Consider the following 22,950-nt stretch of genomic DNA (forward strand, 5'->3'; position numbering starts at 1 on the left):
CCATTTACTAAAAAAGAAGAAAAAATGAGTCCTACGTTATGTCTAAATCCTAGGTTTATATATTAGAGCTGTGATTTAAAAAAAAATGAAACAGGAGTGTAACTTCTTAGCTGTCACAGCAAGTGGGGCTACCATGTTCCATCACCAAGTCCTGGGGTGTTTGGTCTGTACATTGCTGAATAATGTGTAGCAGATTCCCCGCCCCCCCGCACCATTACAAAGGGCAAAACCACAAATAATGTACCACATCTTCAATCTGATTGCAACCAAATATAATTTTTTTTCTTTCTGTCATTTTGCCTGTGATTGTGCTATGAATTATCTTAGATTAGCAGAGAAGGCCTCCTTGATTATTCCATCTATGTGTCAAGTTTAAACAGCAAAGGGATATTGTGTGGCGTTCTTGATGGCTGCACCACTATTTGGGAATTCCTTCCTCTTGAAGCTTGAGCACTTTCCAGAAGCACTAGAAAACTGCTTTATTTGGACTGACCTTCAATGGCTAGGATTAATATTTTAAGAGGCAGGATTTTGTAAATGTTTTAATCTGATTCAATTATACATGCTGTTAAATTTCTAATCTTCTCCAAGCTTGAGGGGACCTGTCATCATTTCCCTGTTACTTGTGTTGTTCCTCTGAGGCCTTTAGTACTGACCACTACAAAAGACACTATACTTGGCAGGATGGATGGTGCAGTAGATTTTCTTATCACTTGGCACTTTCTTCTTGGCCTTGATGCCATTATTTGTATACAATGCAAAACTTTTGCAGTGGGGGAGGAATTTAAATGTTCCTTCCGTCAAATACAATGTAGGTTTGTGCACTCCAGTTCCAATGGATCTCATAGGCGTAGTATCTTGTAGTCATAACACTGCAGACGTATGCGAACTCTGTCGTTCACAAGTTGTTTTTGTCCTACACTCTGAATATGTTTTTTTTTTGGTGCCAGACAGGAAAGTGTTGATATGACTGGTAAATGAGGTGGGAAAATACAGCTATGTACATTTTAAATGTCCCTGAGCTCAGCAGTCCCAAACCATCTGTGGAGGGGGCAAAACACTGGCTGAACATTTATCAGCAATCTTGGGTGAATGCAGACTAAAATACTACTAGTACAGAGCTGAATTGTTGGTATAGCTGGCAGTGTCTCTCCGTGTACCTAGGAGAGCAAAGAGCGAGAAAAGAATTGGGCAGCTTCTGGCTGAAAGTATTTGAGAAACTGAGTTTAAATTATATGAAACTTCACACCAGAATACAGAGCATTGGCCACTTTCACAAAGACGTAAGTCTGGGTTTAATGGCATATAAAGGGCAACAAGTAAACATGTCATGCAGTAATAAAACCAAAGTTTACTTGTTATTTGCAATATGGTCTTAGATATTTTTATCAGTAATTCTTAAATAATGTTTACTAAGAGAATAATAGGTTAAGTTAGACTGCATAACATAATATACATGTTCACATTTGTATAAGTAAAATGCAATGGTTATATGATCTCATATATTGCTTGGTTGCAAGATTTTTTATATAGATGACTGCTTTATCAGCATTTCTATCTCCAAGCTTTTAAAAGGATCCCCGTGCCTGGACTGCATTCTGATTGCCCTGCTAGCTCAGTGTTTTTCTTTAAAGACCATGATAATTACGGTATTGCGGGATATGCAGAATGGAAGTTTCCAGTGTTGCAAAGAGTGGAAAGTTTTAAAATTTCATAATTAAAGTAAAAAGTGGGTTGCTATTCTTTGACTGTTAAGCATTATGCCCCAAAATGTCCATGTTGGATTACTGTAGACAATAATGAAAAAGGCTTTTCTCTTTTTATGGATGCCAAGCATCTTTCAAACTTGGAGCACTAGAAATACTCAGACTTCTGGGTGTCTAATTCTGGAAGACAGCTAATTAAATAAGCTACTAGTTTATTTGTTCTGTTAGTTCCTTTTTATATTCCGTTCTCTTAGCAGCAATGTGTGTAACCTTCTCAGGGCACATCCCCAAGGCACTTGTTAAGATGCTGTGCTTCAGTAGATCCACTTCCCCAAAATGTGGACTTCTTATAGATGGTAGCTAGTTTATATTCACATTGACTTTTTTCTTTTTCTTTGTGTAGAGCATAACTTCTTAAGAGCAATTTTTGTACAGTTTTTCAATGTAGAGATGAAACATCACCTGATCACCACGGAATTCTTACCTACAAAAAAACCCTAATACAGGCCAGCTAACATTTATAAGAAGCCCAAGCATTTGAACAAATTATTTATTAGAAAATGGTATTCAAACTGTTTCAAATCTAATTTTGCAAGCCTGATCAGGCAGCTTTTGTGGAAGCTGGAGTGTTGAAGAAGCTAGCCTGTCAGGACCACTCAGTCAGACACCCAAGTGGTCAGGTTCCAGGGTTTACTGAAGAGATGGTTCAAGTACCAAATGCAGGAATCAAAGTTTTGATGGGTCAGAGGCAGGTGACATAGTCCAGTACTAGCAGGCAGCTGGCTAGGGTTCTGAAAAGCAGTAGTACAGGGATCAGTATCAAGGCAAGGCTTCAGGAGCCTGTAAAGCAACTATGCTAGGGAATGAGTTTCTCAGAATGGGGAACCAAGCCAGAGGCAGCAGTTATAGAAGGTCAACAGGATCCCTGTAAAGCCTTTATTGCCTCCCCTGAACTGGCTGGGTTGACAAGCTTCAGTATACTTCCAACCCATTATTAGGCTGCCACTGCAGAGCAAGAAGGATCAAGCCAAGAGTTCTCTCCACCCGTGAACTGTCCTGGTGGTGCAAAGAGTAGTGTACCTGGGACCTGCTGCCAGATTCCCTAGTTCCTTCCATTGTTTTTAACATTCCTTTATGAAAACTCTTTGTTCAAAATGCAACAGCATCAAATATTCTCTGTTAACAAACCTTGATGCCCTCTTTTTGGGAGGAGAAATATTTCATATTTCCTGTAACTTGGCACAAGGATTACTTGTTGATAGAACTCTGTTTTCCAGCATTGCATCAGACCTTGGAGTTCATTAGCCTCTTCTTGGTGCAAGGTTGGCTGATAGCCTGACCTCTAGGATGTGTTGGTGTAAGGTAGCCTTTCCTAGCCTGGTGCCCTCCAGATGCATTGGACTAAAGTTCCCAGCATGCCTGGGCTGGTATAAGGTCTTCCATAGTGAAAAGTGATGCTGTATCTGAATCTGAAAAAGTTTCATGTTATTCCTTTTCATTTAGGGTCTCACCTGACATAATAGACTGCAGGATTTTAAAGCAAACTTTATAGAAGGTAGATCTGCTACTCATTTCCCTTTTGTCCCCACACTTTTATTTGTGTCTCAGATTCCATCTTATCAGTCTATAATGGCTAATCTGGCAAGGCCTAGCAACCAAGGACAAGGATGCATATCTGCTAGGACTGGCTGCTACCTCTATCAACATGGAAAAGGGAGTATCCTAGCCCAAAGTGCCCTGGGCTGTGGAACTAATGGGCACACATCCTAATGCAGTCAGGGCAACATTCTTGGTTCCACTGGAGTACTTAGAGTTCTGGGCTGGTGTTATAGAACTGTGAATAGTCTTGAGCCACTATTATTCTGTAGTTGTCCAATTCCCATCCTCTCCAGTAAAGTGGACGTGGTGGTGGGAAATTGATTCTCTGGTATAGAGGCTGGTAGGAGCAACCTAGAAGCACTTTCTCATGTAAGCAGTCCACACCTGAGCAATGGGGGGTTTTGGAGACCCTTTTTCTGTTTTCTTTCACTCAGATGCTTCCCAAGATGTTGTCTTTGCTGCTGTTCTTGTGGAGTGGATGGATGCTTGTTTCCGCCACCCGGAATGAATCAGCCATCCCCGTAAAGCTGTGGGCCTGTTCACCAAAAGGAGGAGTAGCTGAATCAAAGTTGTTATGCCGTATGCATGGATTGTATGCCAACAAATCCAACCCAGGAGTATTCCAGAACCTGTACATGTTCCATGCTGCCTCGGACTCAGTCAGCTGCCACTGGAGAGACTTAGCCAATTGCACTCTCAAGACCAGTGGAGAAGTTGGACGTTTTTGTTATGACATGCAGAAGGATAGTTTGAGTTTTCGCATACCCGTTTCTTGCCGACCTTTGCCTACACATTTGGACACCAACTCAGTCGAAAGCAGCATCACTCAGGATGGTTTGTGTGATGTCGTCCTAATTTCTGCTGCTTTATGGAAACCTGGTGCACCGCTGCACCTGAGAGCTATTGTTGGGACCCAGAACACTAGGTTTCCTGGAGATCAGTTGCAGCTGTCCTTGATTTCACCCTCAGGGAAAAACATCACCCGCCTGATTGTTAATTGGGAATTGCAGGAGTGGGAATTAAAGGGAACTGACTTAATTAGACAGGGTCCACCGGATTGGGTGGTGCCAATCAGGGGAACACATTGTAACCAGCGAACATCCTCTATTAGGTTTAAATTCTATGGGTATATGTCTCTCACAGACGAAATAAGTGAGCAAGGTTTGTATCGGGTGGAACTGGGTTCTCAAAACAAAACGATTCTTAATTTTAACCCAGTGATCATGGACCTTCTCCCCCTCCGCCATATGACGAACCCCATTGTTGGGTCTCATGTACTGAAACTGGATCAACCTGAGCAAATTGTCATGCACCCCCAGACCTCTCTGAAGGAACTGCAGATTCATTTTGAGGGCTTGAATGTGTCGCAGAGAGTGCCTCAATGTGCTCCCTTTCTTGAGGTTAGCCACAAAGGTTGGGTGGAATGGGTTAAAATGTGGGAAGGAGTACATCATGGGGAAAGGGTTAAAAGGGAATTGAAAGATTGGTTTGGCCTCTTGGGGGCAGGAATTTCCATCATAGATGCAGCCAACATAGAAGTGTTAGCTAATAAACTTTCATATTCCACAAAACAGATAGGGAAACTGACTGCCCCATTAACCAAATCTCTCTTGCAACTCACAGAACAACCACGAGCTATCAGTAAAGTGCTTCCAGTTTGGGAAGCAATATTAGAAAATGATAGCATTATGATAGTCTCTGGAATCCAGTCCCTCCAAAACAATGTTTCATTGGCTCTAGCGTGTGAACAGGCACAAGCAATCACACAGAATGTAGTCATGGGAATTATTCGAGATGCTAAGGCGGGGAAAATTCCCATGGAGGTAAACAATTTAATTCGGCCAGAACTCACCACAGGTGAAATAGCTTTAGAGGCTTGGTGGAGGTTGCTAAATGCATCATACGATTCCAGCCAGAACATGCTGCGGCTATTCTTAATAACAGTAGAAGCTACCCAAATTATTCCAATCTATCCAGTAGTCCCCTTGGGATTCCAGCTTGACAAGGATTTGGTCATGTATTCCAGAGATTTGAATAGGTGGGCACACATGAGGGATGGTGACTGGCAAACAGTTAATGTGCAGGGTTGTGTAAAAAGGGAAAACTTGGGTTTTGTGTGTGATGATAACAGTTTAGAAGAACACCATGAATGCTTCTCTCCTCAGCTTGTAAATAGTTCTCTTTGCTCTTTTGATGTAATTCAAGAAGAAATGTCTACTGTTGTGTATACTGGCAAGGGATGCATTTGTGTAAGAACTCCATGTGAGTTTGTAATCATTAATGGTCTAGTAATTCAACCGATGCTGCCTTATATTAATCGTTGTTTTTGCAATATTAGTGTGATTGTAGGATGTGATTTCCAATTTCGGGTACCTGTTTGGACCGTGAAACATATGATGGCTTACCCCTCTTTGTATAGAGAAATCTCTCCTATTTCTCTTGGCCTTGGCCTTTCTACTCTGAAAAATCTGCTTTCTCATCCCTCCCTCAAGCAGGAATTGTTGAAACTCAGAGACATGGGTGAAAATGCTGCTCTGGAGATTCAGCACAGCAATCAGGAGATTGCCCAGATTGTAGCCACAGTCAAGTCAGCTGGAGAGCATGCCTGGTGGGAGGTGCTTCTTGGATGGTCGCCAAGTTCAAATAGTGTACTCAATATTGCCCTCCACCCCATTGTGGTGATTTTAATCTTTCAACTGGCATTGGTGATTGGTTTGTTGGTATTGGTTGGGTGGATGAAACGGCACGCACACAGCCTCCATGATCTAGAGCACCAGATACGTGCTGCCAGAGCAAGGTTGTGAAGAGGACACTTTCCAGAGCAAGCTCCTCATCAACAGGGGGACTTGTTGCCATATCACCTCCATTTTACTCCCCACACTTGCATTTTGTCTCTCAGCTTCCATCTTGTCTGTTTATAGTTGCTAAGCTTGCAATGTCTAGCAGCTAAGCACAAGTATGCTTTACTGCCAGGACTAGCTGCCACCCTCTTTTGACATAGTAATGGGAGTATCCTAACCCTAGGTACCCTGAGCTATTGGACACTTGAACTCTTGGATGCACAAAAGCCTAACTCTCCTGTATCCTAATGCAGTTAGGACAACAGCACCACTTATTGATAATACCAGGATCCCTGCATTCTTTTGTGAACTTCCACCCAGTACCAAACGCACCCATCCAGCCTCTAATGCTATTTTCAAAAAAAGGCATCTTTTTCTTTTCTCTCTCTCTCTCTCCTCCCTTCCCCTGGCCCCCTGCCAACCCCTTTCAGTCGACACACTGGTTTTGGTTTTCCAAGACTGTGATCCAGTTTGTATGTAGCAGTAGCAAACCCTGGGTTAATTAACCCACAATTTGCTGTGGTGTTTGCTGTGTGCGTTTTGTGGCCATCTTGAATATTCAACTCCCGATTGGGCTCATTAGGAGTTGCTGTGTGATGTCTGAACCTGGACAATATAGGTTAGTCATGGGTTAAACAGTTAGCCTACAGTTAATAGGAACATGCCTGGCACGCTGTAGCAAATCATGGGTTAATTAATTAACCCACGATTTGCCACTGTTATGTGTGAACTGTCCTTATAGCTGGCCTTTGACCCCTAAACTAAGTGTTTTTATCTTCGGAGGGTGACCTGCTGCCATCTGTACTGCCCACACCTCTCTCAGTTCCTGCCAGTGGAGCCCCTGAGGTAGCCTGGGAAGATCTACCCTTCTGAAATCTTTTTGTTCCTGTCCCAATGTGCACCCTACCACAGCCTGAAAGCCTGATCTCTACATTTGAATCTAACTGTGCCACCAAGGATCCTTCTCTTCTTCCCTTATTTGTCCACTTCAGCAAATGTGAGAGGCAAAATCTCTCTTTCTCCTGCTCCCTCCCATTCTCATCCTTGTGCTCTCACTCTTTCTGCCTGGATATTGCCACACAGTCTTTGGCTAACTGTAGGTTCCCCACTTTTCCTCTGTCCTCTCTAGAATAACCTTCAGTAACTTGGCTTAGATTTTGTCTGTTGTTGCCTTTTAATCAAAACACCTTCTTTATTATTTGTGAAATTTCTTCGATGCCTTTCTCAAAAAAAGGCTCAAGACATCTTAACAGGGATTAAAACATACAAAATTTAAAGCAGTTTAAAATCAATTACAAATAAAATACCAGTACCCAATAAAACAACTAAATAAAGAAGACCCATCATATGCCATCAAATGCCTGGGAATAGAGGAAAGTTTTAATCAGCTGCCAAAAAGATGGCAATGTTGGTGCCAGGTGGACCTCACAGGGGAAAAACATTCCACAAGCAGGGGATGCCAGTGAAAAAGCCACCGTTCTTGCCATCCTCTGAACCTCAGCTGTTGATGGATGTTTAAGGGTAGGTTCATACCAGGAAAAGCTTTCCACTGAGAATTGTGATCCTGAGCCAGGTAAAGCCTTATAGGTCAAAACCAGCACCTTGAATTGAGCTCAGAAACATACAGGCAGGCAGTATAAGCAGGCCAGAATTCGTATTATATGATCAGCCCTTCTAATCCCTGCTATCAGTCTGGCTGCCACATTTTGTGTAAGCTGCAGTTTCTGAACCATCTTCAAAGACAGCTCCACCAGCCAGAGCTGGTAGAAGGTACTCGGTACCACTGAGGCTACCTGAGCCTCAAGTGACAGTGATGACTCCAGGAGAAATCCCAAGCCAAGAACCTGCTCCTTCAGGGAGAGTGCAGCCCCATCCACAACAGGCTGAACATGCTCCATCTGGTCAGAAGAATTAGCCATTAATAGCATCTGGGTCTTGTCTGGATTGAGTTTCAGGTTATTAGCCCTCACCCAGTCTGTTGTTGCAGCAAGGCACCATTTTTCAGGATTACGTCTCAAGGTCTCAGCTTTCTGTTTTACCTACTGAGAACATTGTGGGAACACTCCACTAACCAGACTAAATACCTCCAAATTACCCACATTTTGCTGCTGTTGATTCAAAATGAGCTACTTTCTAGGCTAGCTGTATATAATTATTATGATTGATAGCAACTTGTCCTCTGGCAGTAACAGATCCACATGTGCAGAGCGAAGAGGTTCCTCTAGGACCCAACTAAATTCCAGCAGTCATTTGTGGTTCCAAAAGGGCTTAGCCCTTGGATACAGAAAAAGGTTTCAGACAGGCGTATTGCAAGCAAGCATGGTAACAGGAGTGATTAAACCCTCACCCTTTCATCTTACTTTTACTGTTGGAATCTATTACCATTCTCTGTGTTGATGGCTTTGAGGATGGTTCACCAGGGCTAAGAGAGAATCACTGCAGGTGATAGTGCAATACTGATACTAGTCCTTATTGGCTTTTAGACACCTGGTCAGGGTAGCTCTCTGCCAGAGGGCTCTTGGGTTGCTCTGGTTAACTGTCTCTCTTGTTTCTGCTGCTCTGATCAATTTTGCTTTTAATTAGTTTTTATATGATATGTTTATATGATTTTAATTTTGTTTTAAATATACTAGTTGCCTTAGAGATTTTATTTAAATCAGGTTACAAATACTTGAATAAAATAAAATAGTCTGGAGGAGGATATCTAAAATCACTAAGCAGAAACTAGTAGGTATTATCTTCCAGGCTAATGTATATAATACAGTTGTTAGATTTTTCAGAATTATCATGCAGGCAAAATATTTGGCCGGCTGTATAGAGCAGGAGAATTGGATCCCTACACCTGCATTTTAATATTTCAGTGTGTGAAATGGTAGTCTAGAGGTAGATACCCTCGGAGTTCTCTCTGAAGAGAATACACATCACAGGGAGTGGTTCTGCATGGTACCATAAGAACAAGATATAATTCTCCTGAAATGTTGAGAAATTGCCTTTTTAATCATTAGATATATCACAGTTGGGTCACGTGGCTTTTTAAAAAACTGGTTGTGCATATAACCGCCAGCCAGCAATGGCGATTTATCCAAGAAATAACCAAAGTCATTTGCTTTTAGTTCTCCAGGGGCTTTGTATTTTAAAATGAATTGATCGTGGAGCCTAATTAATTCCTCCTTATTGTGTTAGATGCTGCACAGAGTTGTATGTGATTGAGAAGCTTTATTCATAGAGCGTAAGTTGAGATTCCATAATGTGGTTCACTGCTCTATGGATTTAATTGCTTTCACTGGTCGGTAATTTGCCTGTTCCTTTGAGATGTTGTTTTATGGTCTAATGTCCTTGGGAAGCTTTCCAGACATTCTGGCTATCTCTAGCAGTAGCATGACTTAGTAGCATCTCCTATTTTACAGCTTCTTCAGCCGATATGATGTCTTGTCTGCTGGTGAGATATGCCTTGTCACCTGAGAAAGTCTGGGACAGTACATAAAGAGTACAGTGGTGGCTGCTGTCATACATTAACCTGAAAATAATACACTTGGAAAAACAAAAACAAGAGTTTTAATTCCTAATAAATAAATAAAAAAACTTAGATGTAAAGCAGTGTATATATTTATTATCCGTTCATACATCCTTGTAAACTCAGTTCTGGGAATAGGCTACTGATATGTTTATGTACACAGTGTAAATAAAATATACTAGACTGCTAATGTGTGTCCTTGCTTTTAATTTCAGAGAGTGAGAATAGGAATATGTCCTCCTATAATAGTGCTTGTTTCTCTGGAGTCTGAAAATCTAAAAACGTTTTCTAGACTCTTGGTTCATGCACAAAGGTTATATTTACCAGGTCCTCATCCAGCTCCACCTACCATATGGTTTCTTCTCTCTCTTCCTTTGTGGCTGTACCAGGCAACCTGGGAATGATGGGAGTTACAATTCAACTTATTTGAAGGGTGCTAGGCTGGAGAAGGTTACTGTAATGTAGTGAGCAAGAGTGTAAATTGTGAGCCACTAAGTCCCCTGTTGAACTCTCACCTGAAATATAGGGAACCCTCTCTTCTCTCCATCTTCTGGCCTTTCATCTGCAATGTAGATGTAATAATGCTAGCTTACTGTACAGGGTTGTTGTAAGGAGTCAGGATATCATTTATGTGAAGTGCTTTGAGTGCCTGATAAGTGCTATATAAATGCAATATATTATGTGAAAAAGATGTTCAGTCAGCTGGATCAAGTGTTGTAACAAAAATATACATTTTGGGGGAAGAGGAGGACATGAGATCCAGATTAGATTAGTGCAGATTCCTAAACAAAATTATTTCATTGGCAGACTACCTGATAAAATTAAAGTATGCAGTACTAAACATACTGACACCAGGCACAAAGCTCAGTCCATATACTGTGAGAAGCAAGTGGATAGCCATGTGACATGATGGAGGGTGTGTATGTGTGTTAATTTTAAACAGTGAAAAAATACAGGCATATAAAGTCATAGCAGATGCTTAAAGAGCTGAATAAATTGTCAAAAACTGTATGTAAGGAAGACATCAAATTTAATAAGTTGTATCACTGGACTTGGTTGCACAATTATGAAACATTGTGTCAATTGAGTCAGAGCATTGTCAATACCTGCTAGCGTATCAGGAAATCCAGAACAGACCATATGCACTAAATAAGCAACTTCAGTGCAAAATATTTAGCTTTTATATTTTTGTTTATTTATGTCTTAGGGCCCAATCCTATGCTTGTTTTTACAGAAAAAGGCCCTACAATTCCCAGCATGCCTCAGCTAGCCCCATTACAAGTAGGACTTTTTTCTGTCTAAGCATGGAGAGGATTGCTCCCTTTCTCGCCCATCAAGACAGTAGTTTTCCTAAGGCTACTTACAGTATAAAATGAGTACTATAAGGGAAATTACATGTATTGTTATACTACTTTTGTTCAGGCACACCACAGACGTCTACATATTGCTTCAAAACACCACACCAGTGAGTTCCATTAATTTCAGACGACTCTATAATGGTACACAGGCACATGACGAAGCATCCTTGCTGAAGCTAAACAGGTCAAGGCAGGATATAAATGTGAGAAATAGTTTTAATTTATCAGTTACATTTTTATCTTGCTTGCCTTCAATAGAAATAAATACACTCTTAATACGTCACTGATGAAATAAGTACACACTTGTTTACGTGTAACATTTCTGTTTTCAAATCAAGGGTTACTGCTGGAGTGCTCCTTACATTGCTAAAGGCTCTTCTCTACTTGCTTTATGCTGTGTTCATTTTAATAACATGTCCTGCAATGGTATATGAAGCTGTATGTACTAGTAAACTGATCATAACAGTTGCCTTTAAAAATCTTAATAGACTGTCTAATCCAGGAGTGGCAACCTTTTCAGAGTCAAGGATTGCAGTCCCTTAGGTGAACGTGGTCAAGGCTGCATACTGGGGGGGGGGGCAGAGACACCTCCACCCTCGTTTCACCTCCCAACCCCCATCTCAGTGCACTGGGAAGGGGAGGCACCTACAAGCTGAGATCCTAGCACGTTTCATACTTTTCCCAGGTCCAATCAGATGGGTGGGGGGAGGAGTACAATTTAAATGAGGAAGATGGCATGTGGGGATGACTTCCCATGCACTGCGTTCCGCATTTAAATCGCACTCCCACCAGCCCCACCAAGCAGCTGTTTGGACTTGCAGGAATGTGATTGTGCTGGGGAGGACAACGTTCAGGGAGAATCTTCCCTGTGTGATGCCTTCCCCAGCACAAGTGCACTTCCGCAAGCCCACCTAACTGCTGATTGAATGGTGGGTTGAGAGGGGCATGAACTCAGCAAGGAGGAGGGGAATTCAGTGGCAGGCGCTTATGTATGGGCACCCACAGTAGGCCGCATAGAAGGCCTCAAGGGTTGCTCACATATGGTGTAATCTCACAATGGATCCGGTTGTACTTATAGAATAGCTGTAATGCATGCATGTTCAGCAACATTTAACATCTGGATAGACTCTTATTGGAGCCATGGGTGGAAGGGAAATGATTTCACCCTAATGCACATGTGTACATGTTAGATTTGTAAAGGCATCCCCTGTATCTCCCCCAAAGGCAAAGTCAGGTAGCCATTTACTAAGATCAGGCACCAAAAAACAGGGATTGTCCCTGGTAAATCAAAACAGTGGGAGTGTATGACATGGTGATGAAAAGCCAGGGAAATAATGAAAGACGTGCTAAGCATTTCATGTGAGAGATGAATCCCTGGAGAAATGGCCACCACACCTTGAAACTGTAAAACAGGACAGACTCTAAAATATTCCTGTGTGAATGAGGATTAAAAGCAGCACGCTTGAAGAAACATTTTATGTTGGAGTTTAGGTGCTTAACTACAGCATAATTTTCCATATGCTGCCTGAATAAATTATGTGGCTTAGCACAAAAACCACAAGTAGGAAATTACAAGTAGAATCTGCAACAAAACGTTGAAGTGTATCCTCACCTCCTAACAGGAGTGCCTCCTGTTCAGGGTTCCAGCCAGCCATGCTCTCCTCCAGGATACTTCATTCCTCTCCCCCATCCCATTCCATTTTTCTTCTCCAGTTGAAAGTCAACATTGTGTGGCTACTGAGCATTCTCAGTCCTCATTGGGCTGTTTGGGGTGGTGGTGGTGGAGGGTTGTCCCTTAGATTAAAAAATAAATATTTTTTCAAGCCTCAGGGCTTATAGAATCATAGAACAGTGGGGTTGGAAGGGGCCTTTAAGACCATCAAGTCCAACCCCCTGCTCAATGCAGGAATACAAGTCAAAGCATCCCTGGCAGGTGGCTATCCAGCTTCATCTTGAATGCCTCCAGTGTGGGAGAGCCCACTACCTCCTTAGGTAATTGGTTCCATTGTCATATTGCTCTTAAAGTCAGGAAGTTTTTCCTGATGTTCAGCCGGAATCTGGCTTCCTGTAACTTGAGCCCATTATTCCATGTCCTGCACTCTGGGATGATCAAGACGAGATCCTGGCCTTCCTCTCTGTGACAACCTTTCAGGTACTTGAAGAGCGCTATCATATCTCCCCTCAGTCTTCTCTTCTCAAGGCTAAACATGCCCTGTTCTTACAGGCTCTCCTCATAGGGCTTTGTTTCCAGTCCCCTGATTATCTTTGTTGCCCTCCTCTGAACCCTCTCCAGTTTGTCTGCATCCTTCTTAAAGTGTGGTGCCCAGAACTGGACACAGTACTCCAGATGAGGCCTAACCAGTGGTGAGTAGAGGGGAACTAGCACTTTCTGGGATTTGGAAGCTATACTTCTATTAATTTAGCCCCAAATAGCATTTGCCTTTCTTGCAGCCACATCACACTGTTGGCATATATTCAGCTTGTGAACTACAGCAATTCCAAGATCCTTCTCACTTGTAGTATTGTTGAGCCAAGTATCCCCCATCTTGTAACTGTGCATTTGGTTTCTTTTTCCTAGGTGCAGAACTTGGCATTTATCCCTATTAAATGTCATTCTGTTTTCTGCCGAGCACTCCAGCCTATGAAGATCACTTTGAATGTTGTTTCTGTCTTCCGGAGTATTAGCTATCCTGCCCAATTTTGTGTCATCTGCAAATTTGATAAGCATTCCCTGCACCTCCTCATCCAAGTCATTAATAAAAATGTTGAAGAGCATTGGGCCCAGAACTGAGCCCTGCGGTACCTCACTCATTACCTCTCCCCAGTTTGAGAAGATCCCATTGATAAGCACTCTTTGAGTCCGATTCTGTAGCCAACTGTGGATCCACCTGATAGTTGTTTCATCTAGCCCACTTTTAGCTAGTTTGCTTCTCAGGATATCATGGGGCACTTTATTGAAAGCTTTGCTGAAGCTGAGATATATTATGTCCACAGCATTCTCACAGTCCACAAGGGAGGTGACCTGATCAAAAAATGAGATCAGAATAGTCTAGCAGGATTTGTTCTTGACAAATCCATGTTGGCTTCGCACTGCATTGTTTTCAAGGTGCTTACAGATTGATCGCTTTATAATCTGCTCCAGAATTTTCCCAGGGATTAATGTCAGACTGACTGGTCTGTAGTTCCCAGGTTCCTCCTTTTTGCCCTTTTTGAAGATAGGGACAACATTAGTCCTCCTCCAGTCATCTGGCACTTCACCCATCCTCCATGATTTCTCAAAGATAATAAGACAGTGGTTCTGATAATTCTTCTGCCAGTTCCTTTATTACTCTAGGATGCAGTTCATCTGGCCCTGGAGATTTGAACTCATTGAAAGTAACTAGGTGTTCCCTTACCATATGCCTATCAATCTCAAGCTGCAATCCTGCCTTTCAGCCTGTACTTCACCTTTGCCAGGGAGGGTCATAGACCCTCTTTTGGGAGAAGACTGAGCCGAAGTAGGAATTGAGCACCTCTGCCTTTTCTTTGTCATCTGTTATCGTTTTGCCATCCTTATTTAATAGTTGAACCACCCTTGCTTTCCTCTGTCTTTTACTATGCATGTATCTGAAGAAAGCCTTATTGTTGCTTTTAGCATCCCTTGCTAACTTCAGCTTGTTCTCAGCTTTAGCCTTCCTGACTCCATCCCTGCAATTCTGTGCCACCTGCTTGTACTCTTCCTTTGAAGTTTGGCCTTCCCATATGTGTCCTTTTTTTGTCTTCAGGTCATCTCTAAGCGTCTTGTGAAGCCACATTGGCTTCTTCTGTTGTCTTCCACCTTTTTTTCTTGTTGGAATTGTTTGTAATTGTGCCTTTAGAATTTCCTTTTTTAACCCCCCCCCCCCGCATCTTGGACTCCTTTTCTCGTTAGAGTCGCTTCCCATGGGACCTTACTTATCATTGTTCTGAGTTTATTAAAATTGGCTTTCCTAAAATCCAAGGTACACGTTTGGCTACACTCAGCTTTTGCTTCCTTTAGAACCATGAACTCAAGTATAACATGGTCGCTTTCCCCCAGAGTTCCTGAAACTGCTACTTTATCCACTAAGTCATCTCTGTTGGTTAGGATCAAGTCAAGGATAGCTGATCCTCTAGTTCCTTCCTCCACTTTCTGTAGGAGGAAGTTAACAGCAACACAAGTCAGAAATTTCTTGGAGAGGCCATGTTTTGCAGAATTTGTTTCCCAACAGATATCGGGGAAATTGAAGTTCCCCAATACTACTGCATCATGGTTCTTTGAAACATTAGCAATTTGCTTTTCAAAAGTTTCATCCTTGTCTTCTCCTTGATTGGGTGGCCAGTAGTAGACTCCGGCCACCATGTTCCTTTATTCTTTGCTCCATTTATTTTGGCCCAGATGCTCTCAATGGGGCTACCAAGCTCATCCTCCTATATTTCTGTGCAGAAATATGTATTTTTAACATATAATGCAACCCCACCTCCCCTTCTGTTCCTTCTGTTCTTTTTGAACACGTTATATCCTTCAGTTGCTGTATTCCAGTAATGGGAGTCATCCCACCAAGTTTCAGTTACACCCATCAAGTTGTAATTTCCCTCCTGCATTAAGAAACAATTCTGTTTGTTTCCCATATTCTGGGCATTAGTATATAGACATCGAAGTCCATGTGCTTTATAGTCTGGCTTCCTTCCTTCCTGCATTTTTTAAAGACTATTATTGGGCACTATTAGAGCTGTTCTCTCTATTGTGGTGCATAAGCCTTCATCCATTGTTACTCCCAACTTTACATCTCCCTCCCCCGTAGGATTCAGTTTAAAGCCCTCCTGATGAAGCTCTTCATGCTGTGGCCAAACCCATTCTTCCCAGCCCTTGTGAGGTGCAACCCATCCCTTGCTAACAGCCCATCTTCCAGGAAGTTTAGCCCGTGGCCCCAGAATCCAAATCTCTCTCGTTGGCACCACCTTCGTAGCCAGTCATTCACCCAGAGAATTTTTCTTTCCCTTTCTATCCCTCTTCTAACTACTGGAAGCATGGATGAGAAAACTATCTGAGCCCCAAAGTTCTTGAGTTTCCTTCCCAAAGCTTCAAATCTGACGTGATTTCTTCGTAGCTCCGCTTGGCGGTATCATTTGTTCCCGCATGGATGAGAAGAAAGGGATACCTGCCAATGGGCTTTATGAGTATAGGCAACCCTTCAGTCACATCTCTAATCCATCCTCCTAGGAGACACCACACCTGGCGAGTCCATGGGTCTTCGCAACATACTTGGGTTTCAATCCCACACAGCAAGGAGTCTCCCATAACTACTACTACTCTTGTTGTTGTAGGCCTTGGTTTCATTGCCTTTGCTTGACTGACCTTCAGCCTCTTGCTCACTCTCATGCAGGGGCCCCTGTAATTCTTCCTCTGCAGGTTGACCTCCAGTCTCATCCACAAGTACCTGAAAACGCTTCCATTGTTCCACTGCTTCCATTGGTGCAGAGTGGCTTCTAAGTTCTTCTGTTCCTAGCCCTTTTCAAAGGAGTATCCTCTACTTCAGTTTTCCTTGCCTCAGCATTTTTCTCTTCTGCCTCAGCTTGCTGTTGCTCTTCTAGCTTCTGTACTTCACTTTGCTGCTGTAGTTCCACCATTCTAAGAACTCTTTGTCTTCTCTTATTCCCTTGAGGATCGCCACTCACCACTCCAGTCCTCTTACTTTTTGTTCTAAAACTGTAATCAACTTGCACTTGTTGCATGTGTAGGCCATCTCAGGCAAGAAAACAAACATTGCACACACCTTGCAAGTCACCACCATTGGAGAGTCTTTTCCTTCCATAGTCTCTATTCCCTTTTCATTTTTAGCTTTCTGATTTTACTGGAATAATTCTTTCAAGCATGCAAATACATTCCTCTTGTTTCTTTGTGGCCCCATTTTGGCTCTAGTTCTGTTGGCACTTATCACCTGAGTTTGTTATTGGAGGGACTGATTAAGTTGCTGACCAGAAAATCTATTGTGAACATTTGCTTTGTAAACATCAGCCTCATTGGGTCATCAGTCTCTCATATTTCCTCTGCACTTGAACATATTTTAGAGATTCCTGGCCTCTCTTTTCTTTTCTTGCCATATTAACTTCCCATAAGGTTTATTCTCAGAGGTAGAAAAGGCACACATACCATTAATGACTTAAGCTGTGCAGTACTGTGAACTAAGCAAAATAGGACCTCATAGATAGGTCATATTCATACTGTCTTGCTGAAGATGTATGTACATCTAACTGTCAAATCTACAAGCAGTTTTTTTCCAATGACAGCGGAAAAGTTCCACTTGGAGGAAGGAATAGATGGTTGACTGCAGGAGGATAAATGGAAGAGACCCAATAAGGAATTGGGGTGGCCAAACTTTTTACTGGCCCTTCCCCAATTGTGTAGCAATTAAAGAGGTGTAATTTTCCTGGCATTTAGGTATATGATAGGAAAAGCATAAATACCTGTTTAAATTTCTGTGACTGCTCTTGTTAAAGATGTAGGAGCAAGGCTAAAAGAAGATGGCAACATTCCTGAGAATCCTGCTTTCAGCATTTAGCACAAACAGACCAGTGTTAGTACAAAGGAATAGGGTCAGGCTTTCTCCTAAGGGAAAGTCTCATGTAGTTCTGGACTGGAGATCTTATGGGTTTTCTATGAGAGGTAGTTGTGCATGCTCAGCTGTCTTATTTAATGTACATAGTATATTCTCTTTAATAACTAGAGTCTAATTACTAGGTGATGAGATATAGGAAGTGACAGTGCACAACTGCTACAAATGCCTGTACTTTCCACTCTGTCTTGCTCTTGATGATCAACGAAGAGAGAGAGGAAAGTGCAGGCATTGGTGGCACATGCTCATTGTTACTTCCTAGATATTTTTGTCTAGTTATTAAAGAGAACACTCTGTGCACATTAAATAAGACAGCTGAGTATGTACAATGAGTGCTAGACTTTGTTCATGTAGCCAGGAAATAACTCAAAAAGCAGCAATTGAGCATATGCAAAAGTTGCTTAGCTTGGCTGCTACAGCTGTTGAAGTTAGACCAAACATGCCAGGGGAGCAGTCATTTAGCATGAGTGCACCTGCAGTTTATTTTTGTTTTTCTTTTCATTATTGGCACATGCAGATGAGTCCCTCCTGTTCTTTTGACACTATATGTTTCTTTCTGCTTCAATTTCTTATCTGCCAAAGACATGGGGTGAGGAAGACACAGGCAGGCATGAAGTTAAGATCTCAGACAGAATGGAGGAGAATGTTCTCAATGCTAATGTTCTTAAATTAGATCTTGTTCTTTAATCACAATGTTGTTGGTGTGGGCACAGTCTGATGGGAACTTGAATGAGCCTCCCTGGAGCATTTTAGCTATTGTCATCTCAATGTTACTGGCTGACAGTAGCAGAAAGCTTTCCTTCCCCACTCATTTTATAGTCAATTAAAAAACTTCTTTCATGTTGTGTCCTTGGAGCTAACCACCAAAACTCCTTACGGCACAATGTTCCTTTGTGTTTGTGCTGCTCTCTGCGTCCTTCACTCTATTTTGATTACTTACTACTGTTAACAGCTGCTTTCCTACTGCTGTGTTAGTTCTCCTTGGGTTGATGGCTGGTCTTGCTTTCATCTGCTGAAATGGGTGAGGCTTTTAAGTCAGTACTAATTCCACAGGAGACAAATCCTCCTGCCATGTTTGGAATGTAGAGGTGTTACAAGAAAAACAGAGTTATGTGAATATGGAATTTTCAGTGATCTGGATAAAGTTTGCTTTGTTGGGATGTAGTGCTAACTTGCAGCCCATTCTGAATGGAGCACTTGCACCCTGATCTGAAATGTCTCGCATAGAGATAACTTTCACTGAGACATCAAATGGACATTGTTGTATGTGGTCCTGCTAATTTTAATAGGATATACTGCTAAATAGGATCTAAGTGCAAGGCTGGTATATTTTACAACCGTACCAATATAAGGGTTTATGTGTCAGGGCGCTTCCAGACAGATGGCTCCTAGCACTACCAATCAAAAGACATTGTGCAGCTATTCCATTTTTACCACCTTATTGGATCTTTTATGGTAAGAAAAAATACAGAATAGGTGATGAGAAAACACAGGAGATATACAAATGGAACTCTGTGATTGAGGCAGGGTGATTGCATGATGAGAACCATGTCTAAGCACAACCAGTTTCAGTTCACAGGTTAGAACTCAGCAAGAACTTTCACCAAGGTTCAGTGTTGCAAATTGTGTTTTGCAGTAAAGATGAGAGAATAGTTCCTCTGATTTAACATTCAGAAATGTTTTCAATCTTGAAACCATAATAACATAACCTTTAAGGTGGCAGTTCATATCTCGCCCATGGTAGTAATTTCTGGCTCTCTAGCAATCTTAAACAGTAACAGCTATAGGTGATACATTTCATGCACTATGTCATGCATTCAACATATTTGCTGCGCAGCAAAGTTGCTTGCAGTTGAATAGGCAGCACAGAATGATGGATGAATTCTCTGAGCTTAAAGTGGGCCCCTGTTGTGTTGAATGCAAAGTCCTATGGCAAAACATTGGCACTTATGCCACCTTCTTTGTAAACTCTCTCTTTGTCATCTGTCACAATCCTAAAACTTGCAGCAAACATTCCTAGAGTGTTTAATTTATGCTGTGTTTCATAGACAAGATTAATGCCTCAAAGTGAGGTGGACCATGTCTGTTCTGCTTAAGCAGCTAGCAGTCAGCAAGCTTTAATTTTGTTTTGAGCTTGCTTAAAGAAATAGATTACCATGCTCCAGAGAAACATTTCAAGGAATGTACTAGCATCATATTCAAGTGCCAGTGTGCTGTGAGGAAAGGGAACATGTGCACAGTCCTAATAAAATAAATATCTAATCCTCATTGCTCTGGTGGAATTTAAAGATGAAAGAATTCTAATTGAAGATTGAGTAACGACAGTCTGTGTGTCTTAGGATGTGTCTTTCCATGCCTAGCTTCATCTCAACCCTCCCAAACTTCCACCAGATGCTCTTCCTGATTGATGGTCTTGCATGCCTTTATGTACGTATTTTTTTTAATAAAAAGATTCAGTTCATTACTTTCAAACTACAGTGACTAGTTTTTCCTCTGTGTGTGCCATTTCCTATGGTGCAAGTGTGTAGGAGAGGGCCAAGGATAACACTGTATGTGAATGGGGTCTCAGTGTTCTTTATGAGGTACTAAAGGGGAGCTCTCTTCACTTATTTATAAACCTGCTTTATTATTTTTCTCACTTTTTTCACATAATTCCACTGTAAATGAAAACTAAGATGGTTGTTTGAGCCAGATGTTAGGGAAGTATCTTCTCTGATCCCTAAAATAGATAAAGGGATACAGCTACAACTCTGCGCAGGGGGGAGGGGCAAGCCTGCATTTACATGTGCACACATGAAGACAAAGGTGTGCATATGCACCACCCCCAACCTGGCATTTTTTGCTTTAAAAGGATTCTTGTGTAGCGTCCCTAGACTTGGCTCTCATACAGGCACACTTGGAATCATGGAGTTTGTTTGGCAGATATATCTGTAGCTTTTTCTCTACCTGTGTGATTGTTGTTTTTTGCCACTATCTTACAGCGTCCTTGTTTTCTCATAAATCAGGAAGTTTCCATTAACTGTGTGCTACTTAGTACTATGAATACTTTGAAGAATAAAAGTAACAGGATGCTGCCCAACTGGAATAACTGAACTTCCCCCCACCAAAGGCATTGATGTTTAATTTTCCCCAACTCTTCTAAGGAATGAAAGTATAGAGAGTTCTGGGCATTCCGCCCGCACTCCCCCCCTTTGTTTTTCTCTTACTGGCCTGGAGTGTAGTCCTCAACATCTCTCTTTGGTTCAGGTGCGCATCTCAAGAAACGCTGAACTGGCTGCATGGAATTGACAAGCAAAGCCCAGCCCTAAGGCAAAAGGATTAGTACCAAAGAGGGTGTGTTTATCCATCCATTGAATACCTCATTTTTGTTTCTCTCTTGCACCCTGAATCCTTATACAGGAAACCTCTATTTCAGTTTCACACAAATAAGTGCCTTCAGTGCTGGATGAGAGGGGTGGGGGATGGAGAAGTGGAAGCTTGTATTCCTTGTAAATCAGTTTCAAATTACACAATCCCCTCCTTCCCCCAACCTGGTGCCCTCCAGATGTGTTGGGACTATAACTCCCATCACATCTGGAGGGCCCCATGTTGGAGAAGGCTGCTATAAAAGTAGGCAATTCCTTAAAAAAAAAAAACCTCACCCCACATGCTTCTATAGGAAGTACAGTTTATTTTATGGAGAGAATTTGGAAACATGTTTATTTTGGCCAGTCCCAGCTACCAACAAATCCTATTTTAAGTTGAAATGGTTCTAAAAGAAGACAGCATTAGCATTACATATTCCTGTTTGGCCTAGGCATCATCGCTGGAGTGATGCATACAAGTAGCAGAGCTTTCAATGACTTGCATAAATGTATATGCTTCTTACCGCAAAATAAGAAATCTCTAGTACAATTCAGTGGAAAGCCATGGTTATCAGTATTTTTCATCGTGATGGGGATGCGTTTATAACAAAACATAAATACAAAAGAATGAGAGAGATTTCTTATGGTGAGACTCCTTTTCAGGGCTGTGTCACCATTTTCTACAGGGGTTACAGAATGTTGCTCGCACGGCATACTAGGACAGGGCCTTAGAAAACTACATTGTTTGTTTTTAAGCCTCCATTTTCTTCCTGTTTAGCAGTATTGGATATGGCTAGCTATAGGAGTAGGAGGTAGAGATGAAAAACTAGGCCATCAAAAAATTCAATTAAAAACAGTGATAGGGCACCATTTTACAATTACAGTTTGGCTGTGTTGGCAGCTACAAGTAATGTTATTGGCTTAGATCTTACAACATTGGTAGCTTGTCAGCTGAGATTTTTCCTTTTCCTCCTCTGATAATATTGTGGCATGTATGGTATCTCAATTGTCTACTCTGAGAGAGAGAAATTCCATTTCTGTACTTTACTTGATTCTTAGTTTCTCAGCTGGCAGGTCTATTGAAAGGAGGCCAGATATTACTGGTTGCAGAAAGTGTGATTTTGTGGAACAGATAATACCTTTCTATTAAAGCCTGAGCTCAGTGTCACCAAGTCATTTTGCGTGGGCCACCATCACAGCAACCCGCTGGTGACTGTTTTCCATTTCTACTCTTTGGAAGCCATAACACTGGTGTCAATGTTCTTATGAGAAAGAAATAATTCAGCGTCTCTTTTGGTTGCTGTGAGAATATAATCTGGTTGCTGGAAGCTGACACTTAGCAAGTCAGGCTAGAAAGAAAGTACCTTTTATTATAATAGGGAAACTAATAGGTTAACTTGCAAATATGGATTTTGTTATTTAAAGAATTCTCATCAATTTACCATTGCCCAGATACAAGGGATTGATTGCTCAGTTGCTGTTTTCCCTTGGTTGCAGTTGACATCTCTGTTGTATTTGATATTGTCTTCTTCCACAGACTAGTCACTGAGCTAGATATACAAATGATATATCACTGCCTTGTCTTAAAATATGGATACCTTGAGCTGCCTAACTAACATCTGTGCTGTTATGTCTGATCAATATATGGTATCTTGTAATGAGATGCCAGTATTTATAAGCCTACTGGCTTATAAATGGCAATGGAGACATAACCAGACTTTGGTTGTATGAAACAGGGCATTAATTATTAAAGCATGGTTTGCATGGGGAATGCACAGGGAGGCAAGGTGAGGGTAAGACTTGCTAATCTTTCTGAAGCAACAGTGAAGACTATAACTGGAATGCACACCAGATCTTGTTGTTTGTCCTTGTTGCTGGATAAAATTCAACGTCTGCTTAGGGTGGTAAGAGAGCACTCAAAACAAATGATTTTGGCAGCAAAAAGAAGAACTGGTTACAGCATGTTGAATAAAAG

The 22,950-nt window shown here is 41.7% G+C and overlaps 2 protein-coding genes across 3 annotated transcripts in view; both read left to right on the forward strand.

Moving 5' to 3' along the window:
- Positions 1-22,950, forward strand: part of PPARD (peroxisome proliferator activated receptor delta) — a 73,901-nt gene that overhangs the window by 23,895 nt on the left and 27,056 nt on the right. The window lies entirely within an intron of this gene.
- On the forward strand, positions 3,644-6,191 carry LOC146348427 (uncharacterized). The gene has a single exon (XM_084853066.1). The coding sequence runs from the start codon at positions 3,740-3,742 to the stop codon at positions 6,107-6,109; it is 2,370 nt and encodes a 789-aa protein (XP_084709192.1). The 5' UTR covers positions 3,644-3,739; the 3' UTR covers positions 6,110-6,191.

This window comes from Heloderma suspectum, chromosome 4, assembly GCF_057233095.1.
Source record: "Heloderma suspectum isolate Gila_16-S chromosome 4, 16-S_ref, whole genome shotgun sequence".
Classification (NCBI taxonomy): domain Eukaryota; kingdom Metazoa; phylum Chordata; class Lepidosauria; order Squamata; family Helodermatidae; genus Heloderma; species Heloderma suspectum.